This window comes from Lissotriton vulgaris, chromosome 10 (assembly GCF_964263255.1).
Source record: "Lissotriton vulgaris chromosome 10, aLisVul1.2, whole genome shotgun sequence".
NCBI classification, from domain to species: Eukaryota; Metazoa; Chordata; class Amphibia; order Caudata; family Salamandridae; genus Lissotriton; species Lissotriton vulgaris.
Window position 1 is genome coordinate 62,804,287 of NC_141698.1, and position 16,795 is coordinate 62,821,081.

General features: G+C 42.2%; 1 protein-coding gene across 1 annotated transcript in view; it reads right to left on the reverse strand.

Moving 5' to 3' along the window:
* LOC147684627 (testis-expressed protein 47-like) overlaps positions 1-16,795 on the reverse strand; it is a 96,212-nt gene that overhangs the window by 20,633 nt on the left and 58,784 nt on the right. Inside the window, exons 5-6 of the mRNA XM_086942374.1 lie at positions 15,455-15,656; positions 1,925-2,084 (exon numbers count right to left, since the gene is read on the reverse strand). Coding sequence (XP_086798500.1) covers positions 1,925-2,084; positions 15,455-15,656 — 362 coding nt within the window. The remainder of the gene's footprint in view (positions 1-1,924; positions 2,085-15,454; positions 15,657-16,795) is intronic.

A 16,795-nucleotide genomic window follows, 5' to 3' on the forward strand; every position in this document is an offset into this window, starting at 1 on the left:
GGAGACTGTCTCTTTCCTTGACTTAGGTTTCTGGAGCCAGGCTTGTAAAAAAAATGGTGAAAATACTGTAGAAATTAGGTTGTAAGGAAAAAACCGAGCAGAGCTTAGTGGAGACTCCCTTACACAACGTGCAGTAGAAAATCTGAGGGTTTGAGGTTCACTCAGGAAGGTACTAGAGGGTGAGGCTAATCTGATTGGTTGTTCATTCTATTTCGTCTCTTTTACAAAAAGAGGTGGATATGTTACAAAACTAGAATGGGGCTTGGACTAGTTTCTATTTTTGTAATGGTTTGTATTGCTATTTTATGTATTCCGGGGACTCCCATCTCGACGACGGGGAATGATACAAGCATGGGAATCTATAAAAGTTCCAATACTGGAGTAAATATAAACATTTAATATAAGTAGGATTTTTTACGTAAATTTAAAAAAATGAATGTAATATATTTAAACTAATTTTTTATTTCAAAAGTAATAGTGCTGTAGCATGTTTTTATTTTGTTCAATGTTAATACATTTTTTAACAAGAAGAGTAATAAGATTATTTTCTGATGACTCGAAAAAAACTAGAATATTGATGAAGCCCCAAAGAGTCACAGATAATGAACAACATTAAAGGAAGCAGTTGTTTCAGCTTCTGCCGAAGCCTGTTTTGTTGTAATAGTTTATATTTTTATTTCAAATTGAAAGTGTGTTGACAATTAAAAGAAGACACATTTTAAGTGTTTCTGAAATACTGCATGATGACTGGGACTTATTAAAGAGTTCATAAATATGTAGAGGATCCCTATCAAGGGATGTTTAAGAGGTTACCAGGGATGATCCGAGTGCTGTGACCTATAGGGAAGGTGATCAGCACAATAGAGGATAAAACTGGGTACTTTTGTGCCATGTCCTAGATGGTATGAAGTCCTTCAAGGGTTTCAGGAGGGATAAGAGGAAGATACGATATACTTACCCATGTGGGAGAACTGCCTAGTTTGGAGGAGGAGGGGAACCCAGGGGGAGATGAATGGATAGCAGCTAGAGGAGGAGAAGCCCTGCGCCCTCTTCACTAAAATATGTCTGTTTACTATTAATTGTGTGGTAGCTACTTGTTGTGTGAAAAAAGTACTTTTCCTTTATAAAATGAAGAACTGGGTTGGACAATCAGTTATTGCACTGCTGGATGATCGCTGAGATCTGAGCTTAAGCACCCCTACACTACCTCCCTGAGAAATCTGTGACCCCCCTTGCCACCACTGCCAGTGAATCAAGTGCTGAAGGGGTTGTAATTGGCCCAGTTTGGGGAGTCGCAGTAGGATGGGCCCTGGAACATCAGAAGCAAACCACCCTAACCCACCAAACCGTTGACGCACAACAGCCTTTGCTTGCCATGTGCCCCAACAGGACGGGTCTGACAACACTCCTTTGAAAATAATATTATTTCTGGTGGATTATCTGTTTCTCTTAGAGATTCTTCTTACACAATCCCTTGCACTTTTAGGGCCATGCCACATTCTGTTGAGTGGGGTTTGTATGAGTGGAAGATGCACGTGTGAGCGGTGACAGGTATAGCATATATATATATACATGTTCACTTTTGGGCATGTGTGGTGTGGCGCTTCATTTGATTGTAATCGGGCCAGTGGCATTTCAGGGTACCAACCTGACATCTTGAGAAATATAGAAATATCTAAGATCTGCTTTGTATAAAGAGTATCTTTCAGGGAGACTGTTATATCTGGTTTCTTTAGGTTCTTGAATATACCTTTAATGTTGATATCCAAGAATCAATTGTTTTCCATATACTATATATTCTTTATTCATCAAGATAAAAATATTTTGCATAGTTAGATCCAGATGCCAATGCGGTAACTGAAGTCATAAGGCAATATACAGCAGTATTCAACTTCAAAATGGTCAGAAATGATCCTTAATGTACCTGGTGCTGCAGAGATCTGTACTGGCTTGTTGTACTGTGCTAGGAACTGGTCTGGAGTGAGCCATTCTTTGGACGCACACAGATAGCTAACGGTGGCCTCTCTCAGTAACAGCTGAGGTGCTACATCATGGAGGTTTTCGCCTGGCCCTTTACTGCCAATCTGTGAAAAATAAGCATTGGCGGCTATAAAACTGGTTACAGTGCATCATGAGATGTGGAAAAGCACTGGCCAAGCGACTACTAACGAGAGAAGCAGCAAAGAACCCTAGTATGTCAATTGTGAGTCAAAATAGGCTTACCGAGTTTTACAACGTGCCTCTTGTTAAAATATTACCTCGTTTTCTAACTATGCGTTTATACATTTTTATACTTTACTCTATGTGAAGCACAGAGATTTGTTTTGGAAAGTGTAGCAAGACCCGACTCCGATATGGGGACGGATCTTGCTTGTCTGTGAAGGATAAATGAATGAATGAATTAGTTAAATGAATATTCAGTTGCGTGTGTTTACCCCGTCTGGGTTTTTCTGGCACTACTAGAGAGGACTCGTATAGTGATTCAGACTGAATAGGTGCCAGCCACATCCATTCTAAAAAAGCTGGTTTTACATGACACTAAGTGCAGTGGCCAGTATGATGAATGAGATTTGTACTTGAGACACTACCTCAAGTACAAATTTCTAGAGGTAACCAACTGCCTGAGAGTACCCAGGTAAAATGCGTAATTTCACATTCATTTAACATATTTGAATTCCAATGTGCACCCAATGCCAAGTCACTTGGATTCAACCTGGGAACAAACTTTATCCTCATGAAATACATCACAGAGAAGGTGTAGTTTCTTACCTGTAATTCCAGTTCTCTCAAAGGGGTTTTTCCATGATAGTCATAAGCATTGCGGGGACCTCGGAGCACTTTATCCAATATAACTTCTTAAGTGCTGGAGGTCGCCTTTCTTTGTTAAGGCCTTGAAAAGTCACTTAAGAAATTCATAATGCAGTCTAAGGAACAGGCTACAATAGCCAGAATTCTTCATCTTGGAGACTAAAGAAATATGCGCCTAGTATATGAAAAAATTATTTGTAAGGGCACTGGAAAAGTAACTTCACATACCCTTTTCCTATGAGAGAAAACATAGATGAAGGAGTGCAGGACAATCTAGCCCATATGCTGCCATTATAAGTGAAGAAAAAAAGAGACTATGCCTTCAAGAGAAGAGACACCGCCAATATCCTATCATGCTCAGCCCGAGGCAGTCACCTCAGTTCGTTTTTCTGGCTCCTGTTAACAGGCACCTTGGAGCATTGAACTCATCCTTTTTATGTTTTTTTTTCAATATAGAACTTCAAAGTTCCAGACTGAACAGGCAATGGCAGCAATGAACACCTTTTGCCACACCACTATGTGTGTTAACAAATTTAGATCACTAGTTTAAACACTTACTCTTCGAGAATTGGCCATCTCTAATAGCTAGCCTCCACCATTATCCTTTCATAATTCAATATATATATATATATATATATATTCATTCAAAGTTGTCCTGTGCATGAAGGACGCCACTCCACCAGAATTGGTTCACCGAACTTTTATTTACAGCAGACAGCTTTAAAACCGAGTTCATTTGATGACTCCCTGACGCGTTTCGAGACCATGTCTCTTCTTCATAGGGAAAAAGCAGGTTAATGCGCGGCTGCGCCTTACAAACATTTAATCCCATTTTGCATACTGCTCCCACCTGGGTATTGTGACAGCATGCTGGGAGTTGTAGTGCATTGTAATCCCTCCCGTGGGTAATTACGAAGTTCAAATGTCTTGCCGGGCACCAACCTCCAATATCGCTTTTTCAGTCTTTTTAAAGCCCTCCAGTGGGCCTCCGTTTTGAAAGAATTCAAACAAATCACACAGTCAATACTGTATTTAGCAACATAGAGACGAATTGAGAGGTCTTCGTTCTTTTATATCTTGTCATTTTTCTATTCACTTTCTTCTTTAGCAACAAACGTTTCTGCACAGCCAACGCGTTTTGCCCAAATTATGGCACTATTGATCATGGCAAGTCAGTCCCAGCCTTAAATCAACCACGCTTAGAAAACCCAGACGTTTGTCGGAATGTAGAACTAGGACAGATCGATGAGGGAAACCAGCAGACGGAGGAAGAAACTAATAAGTTAGCTCATCAAGAAGATGTAATCATTCCTATCGGGGGTCCTACATCAGCCAGCAAATTACTACAGGGAAACACCTCATTGGCTGAAATGCAAGTTACAAAGCAATGAAGAAAACAGAGGAGAAAGGGACCGAAAGGTAAGACTTACTTAACAGCATACTCAACCCCGGCAGGATCAAACCACATGCAATCAATTGCAGGAAGATTTAAGGGACACTGCAAACTCAGAAGATGTGCAGACAGAACCCAGTTATGTCCTGACAGGGAATGTCACTGCAGAAGAGAGGCCAATGCCTAGGGGCGCCAATACAATCCCCAAGGACGAGGCACAGGTGGGAGAAAGTATCACTTCACGGGAAACAGATCTTAACATGGGACCTAGCACAGATCCAGCACTGTCTGACGAAAAATTATTTAGAAAACAGCTGACTCGAGCAAAGTCATCCACCACCCTATACACCCTGAATATAAATCCAAAGGTCGGGCAGACATACTTAACAGGGGTATAATCCTACGGCTTCTAACGTCAATCAGCAGCTTGAAGTACTTAAGCTCCAGCAATCTGGAATCAATTGAATCTGTGGAGTCTAAAGAGCATCCAGGGATCGAAGCACCAACAGCAATCTGGTCTTCACTTAAATTAGCCAAAAGGATTCTGAACAAGCAAGCACAACTCAAGTTTGGGGCCTCAAATTGTTACCCTTTCTCAAACCAAGATACCCAGAGCCGTTAATAGCTAAGCATAAGACCTGACATGATTCCCGCCAGGATCCCCCGACTGTACAATCATTCTCTTTGCTACAGGGGGCCCATAGCACATCCCCTAGGAGAAAATAGGACATAGCGCAGCCATGCTTTGTGAAAAATGAAACAGGAGCACCAGCTTCAAAAAACTGGGGCTGGGAAACCAGGACGATAAACACAGGAGTCACAAACCTTGACAGTGCTCGAAAACTTCCCCAAAGGAAAAACTCATTGCTTCTCAGCTCCTGGAATAGGACCTTTGATCTGGAGCTGCAAATATAACTTCAAAGGTCTGATATCATACTCTTACAAGAGTCATGGTCTGACCAACCAACGTATTACAAGGATTTAACCTTCATCACCACAAAGGAGGCCTTGCAATTTACACTTCTACAAGGAGCATCAACACAGTTAATGAGCTATCTACTAAACAAGCACCCCTCCTTTTAGACAAATGTTACAAGGGTCAAACAAAAGCCAATACCTGGTACTAATAAATGTATATTTACAGCCTCAAGACAAGACCAGGAGAATTAACCAGCTGGGGAAGTATTATTCAAAGTATTAATGGACGAACAAATCCCAAACTTTATAATAACTGGTGACTTCAATCTACATTTGCTGGGCACAATAGTTATCGACAACTCCGTGGAAGACCACTCTCTTGCATGCAACATACCGCCACAGGAAGGGCACAACTGGGGATGACAAACCAAATTAGCACAGAAACCTCTCAGAATCTTAGAAAACCTGACCTTCCATGCAATAAGTGGTCGATTTCCAGGAGATCGCCCTTAAGCTGCAACGTTCCATAACGTGGTAACTAGTACAACAATTGATTACACCTTTGAGTCACTTCCTTTGCTTGGTAAAGTAGTGGATTCCCACATCGGAGCAATTGCCTATTGCGATCGCCTGCCACAAGAGACCACAATGAAGACACGGGTCATAACTCCAACACAGCTAGAAACATAGCAGGTCCAGTTTATACCACTAATAACAAAAGACTGAGATGCAAAACCCACGACCCAGAAAGGCTCCTGGCCGATGCAAAGAAACTTTACCAAGAAAAGCAGAAGGATGAACATAATGCACTAATAGGCTAGGAGAGCTTCACAAAACCACTAGGAAAAGCATATACAGACAAAAAGGATCAACAAAAAAGGAGATTATCAAATCCTCAAGAGGGGAACCCATCTATCTCTAAAAATGTGCAAATGAAACAGCTCAAGAAAGCAAAAAACCAAGTGGTACGGAGACTCCAAAGAAGGGGCCAGGACTCCAGAACCGAAAATTAACTGAGACAAATAAAAGCAACACGTAAAAGGCTAATCTGGGGACTCAAAACGGAATCACATGAGTGCTTGTGGCCCAAACTTTTGTACGACATCAAGAGCAATAACAGCTCATGATTTTGGCACACAATCAATACTCTAATATACCCATCAACTCACGGGATCAATTCATATCTGACTGAAGAGGCCTGGACAACCTTCCATTACTCTCACTTCAACATAGAACCAAAGAGCGACTCTAGCACAAACACTGACTCAGTTTACCTGAAGCCAACATAATCTTCAATTTGATTTCGATCTCAATCAATCAAATTTCCAGGAGTATAACTAAGGACAGACAAGAGGGCGCCCCAGGCCACAATGGGATTCCCCCAATCTTGTTTAAACTAGACCAGGGATATTGAGGTGAAGCACTAAAAGCAGTCTTTGAAACATAATCAATGTAAATGTAAATGTAAATGTATAGGCATTTATATAGCGCACTACTTACCCGGAGGGTCCCAAGGCGCTTTGACCGCTGCGAAACCCTTCCTGGCTTCCCTGAGAGATGGTCCCTTAATGGGTATCTCCAGGGTGAGACCAGGCATCCCCGGCGGTCTGGTGGGGCCGTTAGTGAAGATGAGGCAAGCTAATGCCCAGAGTTGCCGAGTGTGATCGCTGATCAGAGTGGGCACCGAGGCGAGAGAATTATCGAGTCCGCTGACCCTGGTCCAGAAACCTGCCGCGCCGGGAATCGAACCTTGGTCCCGGGCCGTCCTCTGCTCTCGGGTCTGCCGCCTCTAACCAGTGAGCCACACTACTTCACTTCACTTCACATCAATTCCAGTATCAAGGAGGGGTTCTATCATCTCCCCAATTTACAAAAAGGGCAACAGGAACAAGGGCAAAAAATTACCAGTTAGTAGCCCTGATAGACAACGACACTAAATACTACACCAGGCTTATGTTACACAAATTAACAAACTGGGCAACAGAAAACGAAGTCATCCCTCTAAACCAAAAAGGCTTTGCCAGACACATGGGGACGACCACTAATATTTTAACTCTCTTTATGATTGATACCACAATTGCAGCCAAGCAGCCTTTGTATGTATGCTTCATTGATTATAGCTCAGCATTTGACTGCATAGACAGAAACATACTATGGCGAAAGTTTACCAAGTAGAAATCTATGGCGAAAGTTGACCAAGTGGAACATCCCATCTTCACTCCTAAAACAGTTAATCCTCTTGCACTCAAACACGTGGATGCAAGTAAACCTGGGTGGAAGAGACCACCTGACAAAGAAGATTCCAACATCTATGGGGCTAAAACAAGGCTGCGTTTTAACTCCAACCCTGTTCAACCTCTTCATGTCAGACCTGTCAACCAGGCTGGATGAATGCAGTTCTCATGTTTCAAAGATGGGGGGGCTTGGCCCTTTCAAACTCACTATATGACCTCGTACTCTCACAAGCCGAATAGCAATCAGCCTTCAATGCTTACTAGACGTAACACTAAGCTACTCCCAAGAAAATGGCCTGAGTATAAATTTGGAAAAAACAAAGGCCATGAGTGTGAATTAAAACGGAGAGCCAAAATACCATACCGCTGGCATCTGTCTACACAACAGCTAGAAGTTGTTCAAGGGTATAAATACCTGGGAGTTATAATAGGCAACAAAGGAAACTTTGCTGTCCAAAAGGAGGCCCTAAAACTAAGGGCACAGTGATAGCTGTGGCACTGAGGAACTTAAAGCACACGATCGCTGGCACAAGTTTCTACTCGCTGATTCAGGCGAAAAGTATACCGGCAATTACCTATGGAAGCAAGGCCATGAGAGGAAGGGACGCAGCATTACTGGATGGCTCAATAAGAGAGCATTACTAATGATCTTTGGTCTACCTGAATACACATCCCCTGCACAAGTAAGACTAGAATTCGGCATTCAGAGGCAGGAGCTGGCCCGCAAAGCAGCATACATCAAAGTTGGTAAAAGATTAAAAAGGGGGAAGCAGGGATCTTAAATGCCCATTTATAGATAGAATTGATAACTAAGGAGAAAAGCCATGAAAGGACCTACCGGGAAGACTCATTAAAACAACTAGACCTATGAGGCCACTGGGTTACCTCAGGGACACATGAGAACTTTAAAAAGATTGTCAACAAAAATATCAAAAGAATTTCTCTGCAGGAGGACAAAGATGCATTATCAGGAAGGGAGCATGGATGGCTCGCTGTGCAGAGTTACACTAAGGCTATTCCTTAACCGCATCCGAGTATAGGCTTTTCTAAAGCCTCCAAAGAGAAATACCTGCGGTATCATCTAGGAATACTACCCTCAGCACTTCATCTACCACCATGGCTACGTCCCCCATTACCACTAACTTGCTGACTAAGCGGGGTGGGAAAGGAAGACATTACACACTTGCTATGCATATATAGAGAGCTACTAAACGAACGCAGAGCATTGCTGCAACCACTCTTCAACAGCAAAAAAAGGCGAGGTTCCTGTGCATTGTTGAAAAAAAGACAAAATAACTCCACTCTCACTTTATTTTACTATGAAATGATGATCACGCTTTTCTTTGTTCAACTTGCACAGACAAAATGTAATCTCAATCGTCGGCACTGTTTGCACATTTTGCATGCAAGCTCAACATCACTTCTACCCCAATACAATTGCTCAAGCTTTCGCCAAAGGCAAGATAGGTGTCACCCTCCGACACCCAACATGCGGTGCCCAGCATTCCCCAATGTCCATGTGCAGTTTCAGCCAGTCTACAAAGATTACTATCTGTTTCTACATGCGGGTATGTTTTTTTAAAAATAGATTCTGAACTTTAAATATACCCATAGGATTGTTATAATTTGACAATCCTAAATTCTAGTTCATAGGAGAGATTGATCTCCCCTTTCCTGAGAATTAGGTCATTCATTCTGTTCCATTATCTTGAGGGCTCTTTAAAATCAGTCTCTCTGATTCCTTTGTTCTTGAAAACCTTATTCCCAGCTCTCTTCTCCTCCTCTTTGGGACAATGGTATTTTACTCAGGAGGAAGATTCCAGCTCTCTTTTTGCTCCAAGTGGAAAAGATTCTGCTTCTGGTGCACCTGAAAAGGCCACAATATGCAGGGGCAGTGAGTTGCCAGTGGATTGCCTGTTTTTTGACAAATACGCTTTTTTTCTTTTGTTTTCATTAGGGGTCCTACAAAATGAAGTCTCTGAAATGGATGCAAAGAGGACATGTTATTTTTGAGTGTGAGCCGTAACCTTTTCAAAAGTTTGATGTAAACTGACACCGACCTTTTTATGGTGTTTGTGGATGAGACCTTATTCATACAATCATCCAGGTATGGGTAGACCTGGTGTCCTAATCAACAGAGGTGAGACAGCTACCATCATGCACTTGGTAAATATTACAGAAACAGATCTGAGGCCAAAGTTTACAACATTTGTAGTGGCTAGCTCAAACATTTGAAATTTGTTGTGTTTTAGGTGAATGGGTGTGTGAAAATATGCAACTTTAGGATCTAAATATGCCACATATTCATTTTCCAGAAGCTAGAGTATCACCTTCGAATTACTGTTTTCTTTGGAAAACACTGCGCTGAGCTGATGCAGGTCCACAATGGGTTCCCATTCCTTCCATGTCTTCTGTTGAGGAGAAATCTTGAGCAAAATTCCATGTTCTGTTGTTCATTTGTGTCTCATTGTATTGCTTCCTTCCACTGCAACTTGGAAATGTCTTTTTTTAAATAGATTCTGAACTTTAAATATACCCATAGGATTGTTATAATTTGACAATCCTAAATTCTAGTTCATAGGCGAGATTGATCTCCCCTTTCCTGAGAATTAGGTAATTCATTCTGTTCCATTATCTTGAGGGCTCTTTCAAATCAGTCTCTCTGATTCCTTTGTTCGTGAAAACCTTATTCCCAGCTCTCTTCTCCTCCTCTTTGGGACAATGGTATTTTACTCAGGAGGAAGATTCCAGCTCTCTTTTTGCTCCAAGTGGAAAAGATTCTGCTTCTAGTGCACCTGAAAAGGCCACAATATGCAGGGGCAGTGAGATGCCAGTGGATTGCCTGTTTTTTCACAAATACGCTTTTTTTCTTTTGTTTTCATTAGGGGTCCTACAAAATGAAGTCTCTGAAATGGATGCAAAGAGGACATGTTCTTTTTGAGTGTGAGCCGTAACCTTTTGAAAAGTTTGATGTAAACTGACACCGACCTTTTTATGGTGTTTGTGGATGAGACCTTATTCATACAATCATCCAGGTATGGGTAGACCTGGTGTCCTAATCTACAGAGGTGAGACAGCTACCATCATACACTTGGTAAATATTACAGAAACAGATCTGAGGCCAAAGTTTACAAAATTTGTAGTGGCTAGCTCAAAAATGTGAAATTTGTTGTTTTTTAAGTGAATGGGTGTGTGAAAATATGCAACTTTAGGATCTAAATATGCCACGTATTCATTTTCCAGAAGCTAGAGTATCACCTATGAATTACTGTTTTCTTTGGAAAACACTGCGCTGAGCTGATGCAGGTCCACAATGGGTTCCCATTCCTTCCATGTCTTCTGTTGAGGAGAAATCTTGAGCAAAATTCCATGTTCTGTTGTTCATTTGTGTCTCAATGTATTGCTTCCTTCCACTGCAACTTGGAAATGTCCGATTTCAAAAGGCATAGATTCTGTACCTGATGTTTGGCGAGGAAGTGTTGAAGAAATTCCGAAGTGTATCCAACCTAGATTACATCCAGCAACCATCTGTCCATGAGGATTTTGTTCATTTAATGTACAAAACAGAGGTCCTGTCTGCTATGTGCCCAAGTGTCTTGTAAGTGAGATGGTAAATGGTGCCTAAAGACTGGGTTGAAGATTTTCAATGGGTTGGATTGGATTGTTTGGGTTAGATGGGATGGGTTGGATTGGATTGGTTGGGTTGGAGATTGTCAATGAGTTCGATTGGATGGGTTGGGTTGGGGATTGTCAATGTTGTTGAGAGCCTCCTCCTCTGTATTTTACCTGTGGTTTGTTCTATGTCTAGAACTGCTGTGATGTGTGTGATGGCTTCTCCTGTTGGGGGTCCATAATAATGTCTATTTGATGGGGGTTGTATAACGGATATGTGTATGGCTGATATGACCCACTGTAAGACGGCATCCTTCCTCTCATTTCTTATTAGGGCTAGGTTGCTGTGCTGTAAAGCCCCAAGTGACCTGGTTGAATTTGTGTCCATTTTGAGGCTTTGACAAGCTTCATCCATATTTTTTTCTCAAACATCATACCTGTGATTCTGATTTGGACTTCAGCCCGAAAAGAGCTAACCCTTAGCTACCTTTGTCTTCGTAAGACAGCTGCCGTAGCCAGCTACTAAAAGCCTGGATTTGCAACATCCACTCCTGACTCTATCAGCACTACAGAAGCCTGTACTCCACCCTGAAGAATTATTTTCACTGTCTGCTTTTTATCATCTAGGTATGGGTCAATATCTGATCTGTTGATCATTCCTACGAGAGGATTGGCTGCTCTGATTTACACTGCTGCTATAGATGAGACTCTTGTGCTAAATGCATCCATTCTATGACCCTGTCAGGTGGAGCAGTGCATGGTATTTCCAGATTTCTAGACCTCCTCTGTGCATGCAGAGTACGCTCTTGGGTGGCAAGCAGGTATGCTGTTGAGCTCTCTGGTCCTTATATTGTTTAACCAGCCTGAGTACCACCACTGCAACTGTTGCCGGGGTCTGTATTAGCTAAATACCTACTTGCCTGAGGTGGTCTATTACTTGAATAGTCTTGACGGATCTTCTGGTAGGCTCCTGGAAATCATAAAGGAAGCAGTCAGTCTTCCTGACGGTTACCAGAAGATCAAATCTTTTGGATGCCCTCTCTATTAGGATGTGAAATCTGGCAATGTCACCTGGAAGACAGACCACTGGGGGATGGATCAGAGGTTTAGCTGCAGTTGTGAGGATGTAGTCATCCCACTCATCACCTCTAGGTCGATGAGTTTCCGATCATCAGACTTGTTAATTTGAATGGATTTTTCACAAAGGTCAAGGAAAGTCATACCTGCTGACGTGGAGTTGTATTTGACCAGTGACTTTGAAGCATCAGCCCTGTGTTCTGACGGCTGCGGTGATGTTGACGTAGTTTGCTGCAGTGCAGGTTGTTGGACTGATTCTGCACTGTGCTTTCTATAATAGTCAGATATCCTGAGGCATACATCTTTTCTGAGGTTCACAGGCACCATCATCATTGGGCATTCTCTACAGTTCTCATATGCGGTTTCATATGGATCATAATCGTGATCATAATATTAACGCTTATTCACCCCTGGATGGCAGAATATTTTGATTGGATTTTTAAAGTGAACTGTTAAGCCATTGCCACCTCATTTATTCTTCCCTCACACCTTTCTAAGCCAGCACACCCTTCCTGGCAGTCTTAATTTTCTTCTGAAATACTGGAGCGTCCAAAATGTTCAAGATTTTGTGAAGAGATTGCTGCCAGTCCTAGCTCTAAAAGGTATCACCCCTCCTCTTCATAAGGAAAGGAGCCATGTTAAACTTTGAGATATAACTTTGTTTATAGAAGGATGTCAAATCTCAGTAAGCATGTATGTCAAGTCAATCAAGCTTTATTTCGATATAAATATCATAAAGCAATAAGAATTTCAATATGAGAAATAATTCATAATTCATGCATGTATGTGGAATTTGTACAGCGGAGCTCTGGACAGGGTGAGTGAGAAGTAAAGATACAGTCAACGAGCCACTGGGGGGTTTGCATGATTCTCTTAGCGGAAGTGGACTGTTACTGCTTCGCAGGGTCAGACTGGTTTATAGGGCAGTCAGGCAGTGTTTGATGGGCTGGTCTTACAAATCAGTATGTGAGACAGTTTTTGGGATGTTTGTGGGCCTGTTTTATGACCATAAAACAGGCCCACGAATAGCCAAAAAACGGGCTCACATACTGGGTCGTTTTTTACTGCTAATTTCCCTGTTATTAAAAGAAACATTGCATGCAGCAAGCTAAAATCCATGTAGTATTTCATACCTTGCAACACATTTACACCATATGTCTTTACAAGTTCAAAACTGCCCAGATTTGCAAATATGAGCCACTTTTTAGCTCTCCAAGGGCCATATGTATCAAGCCTTTTATCCGTTTGCAAACGGGCAGATTCTCAGATTCGGCCCGTTTGCGAATTGGAAAAAGCCTTTGGGATGTATCATCCCAAAAGGCCATTGCAAAATAGAGAATTGCAAAATTTGTGATTCTCTATTTTGCAAATGCAATTAAGGAATTGCAAATTGCGATTCCTTAAATGCAATTCTGGAAGCACCAGAAATTTGCTATTTGGCCTTAACGAATTGCAAATTACCACCAGCTTCAAGTTGGTGGTAATTTGCGATTTTCTTTAAAAAAAGATTTTTTAAAGTGCCATATGTCGCACATACCTGCCCTTAGGGCATGTATGTGAGCAAAATGTGCACACATGCATATTTCAATGGTGTAACAGGTTGTCCTTTTGGCACCCTTGCAACCTTGAAATTGCATTCTCAATTTGCAATTCTCTAATTGGTAATCGTAAATTGAGAATGTCTTCCCATTCATTCCTATGGGCCTCCTAGCCCATAGGAATGAATGGGAAGGTATTCCTTATTTGCGAATATCAAATTGCGATTTGCAAATAAGGAATATGTATGATTCGCACAATTTTTTGCAAATCCTACATACATTGCATTTTGCATTTTCTCTAATTGCGATTCGCTAAAAATCGGAATTTGAGAATTTTTGATACATATGGCCCAAATTCACTAATGGGGGGCACTTTTATTTTTGTGCTGGAGCCAATTTTCTGTCCCATTTCAACAGCACTGTGTGAAATACTGAACTGCTAGGCTTCCTTTTATAAAGAGGGGCGCACTGATGATGTCTTCGGCCAAACCCACTCTAAAAAAGCCGTTTTTGGATGGCACCGAGGGCAGTGCTCAGTATTTTGGATGAGATTTGTACTTTGGGCACTCCCACAAGTACAGGTGGCCGAATTTGAAGCTGGGAAACCAGGTTCGAGTCTGGTGGGAGGCTCAAGCATCCTGATTCTGGGCAAGTCACTTAACGTCCCTGTGCCTAAAAAAAAGGAATGTGTCCATTTGTAATGCAACTGGTGCTCATGTAAAGTGCTCTGATACCTTCGAGTTGAGTTCACGCTATATAAATCTGCAACTGCCAGAGAGTAACCACATAAAATGCTAACTTCACTTTAATTACACATATTCTGTATCAAATATCACGATATTCCGTTGACCCACTGTTTCTGTCTGTTTTCATGTGGCACTATAGGACATATTCACAAGCCCCTATCGCCACAGGAACGTCTCTTTTAACGAAGTTCCTGTGGCGATATCACCTTCACTTTATTTACAAGACAGTGTTAAGCCACTTAATGTAGCTTGACACTGCCTTGTAAATAGGGCACCCTTTCACGCTATACTTAGTGTGAAAGGGGCAGGTAATGGGTATTGCGGTGAGCGTTCCGCCGTAACACCCATTGATTTGGACACTGCCCCCTAATTACAAGGGTGTCGTAAATAGGAGGCAGCACGAAAATTAAGACCAGGGAAAACCTGGTCTTTACATGGCAAACGAGGAGAAATGCTTTATTTCTTCTATTTTTTGCTGGTTCTTTGTGTGCTGAGTTGTGAAGCACACAAAGAAACTAGGGAGCAAAGGTGTCTGCGTTGGCGCTAGGCAGAGTAATGTAGCCCCAGCGCTAGGGAAAACGTAGGGGTGCGCCATATCTTTGTAAATACGGTGCATCCTTAAGTTTTCAGAATGGCGGAGCGTGGCGTTAACATATTATCTGGCTATGCTTGGAATCCTCTTCTGCGCCATCCCCTTTCCATAGATTAGCAGGATGTTGGGACTAGGTGTTGCAAGGAATTAGATACATCTCATGTCTAAATGTTTGGTGCAAAACTTCCTTTTTGCGTGCGAAAGTTGGTCAGAGCTTTAATTTGTGCCATGTAGGGCCGTATAGTGTCTCTTAGCGTCGCAAGGGGGCCGAGGGCCCCAAGTAACAAAAAATGGGAGCCCAAGTTCTCAGGCTTTTAGTATTTCCTGTTGCTATGTACAGAGTTCAAACACCCCACACCTTTTCTGTGTTATAAAAAAACATAAAGAAATAAATCCATGTGGACACCAAAGCAAATAAGCAGGTAAATATAAATGACATCTCATAATAAGACAACCACCGTGTGCAAACACAATTTCTGTTTAAGAGACATCTTTCAATGTACATTGTATTCTATCAGTACTCGTAAACTTCTCACCTTGGCTGTCTTGGAAAAGAAGGCCGCAAGTTTCAACAGCTGTGTGAGGGAGTCTATCACTACGGATTCCATCGATTGCCCCTCCAAGGAATCCTCCATATACCTCACGGGTAGACTGATGATCCTGAAGTACCACTGCGGGAATAATCTGCTAGGGATGTTGTGCGACATAATCAAGACTGTTGCATTCTTGAGTAGAGGCCTGGAAGTAGCAATGGAGAGTTTGGAATGGCAGATCAGGAACCATGTAATAACACTTAAACCTAATGAGAAGTAACAGAGGCTCCTGATGGATAACAGTAATCACACCGTAGGGTAAACCAGGCACCTAGAAGCAGGAATGGAGAGTTGGGAATGGAAAATCAGGGACCATGTAATGACACATAAACTTACACCTAATGAGAAGTAACAGAGGCTCCTGCTGGATGTGGAGAAGCGTGGCTCAATGGTTAGAGCGGCAGCCTCTGATGCAGAGGTCTGGCCCGGGACGAGGGTTCTATTCCCGCCTCTGCGGTTCTTGGACTGCATCTCCCTGGACCTGATAATTCTCGCCTCGGTGCCTAGTCTAATCATGGGTCCCACTCTGTGACTCTGGGTAATAGCTTGCTTAATCTCCACAATGGCCCCAGCAGCGCTTGGATGCCTGGCTTCATCTTGGGGGTGCCCAGGAGTGGACATCTCACAGAAAAGCCAGGAAGTGTTCCACAGCGGTATGAATACAGCGCTACGAGACCTCTGGGTAGAAGGCGCTATATAAATACAAACACATTTACATTTACATAACAGTAAGCACACCGCAGGGTAAACCAGGCACCTAGAAGCAGGAATGGAGAGTTGGGAATGGCAAATCAGGAACCATGTAATGACACATAAACCTAATGAGAAGTAACAGAGGCTCCTGATGGACGACAGTAATCAAAACACTGGGTAAACCATGCATGGATGGAGAGTTTGGAATGGCAAATTAGGAACCATGTAATGACACATAAACCTAATGAGAAGTAACAGAGGCTCCTGATGGACGACAGTAATCAAAACCCTGGGTAAACCATGAACCTGGAAGCATGGATGGAGAGTTTGGAATGGCAAATCAGGAACCATGTAATAACACATAAACCTAATGAGAAGTAACAGAGGCTCCTGATGGACGACAGTAATCAAAACACTGGGTAAACCATGAACCTGGAAGCATGGATGGAGAGTTTGGAATGGCAAATCAGGAACCATGTAATAACACATAAACCTAATGAGAAGTAACAGAGGCGCCTGATGGACGACAGTAATCAAAACACTGGGTAAACCAGGCATCTTCTCACATTAAACACTTTTATAGCTACAGTG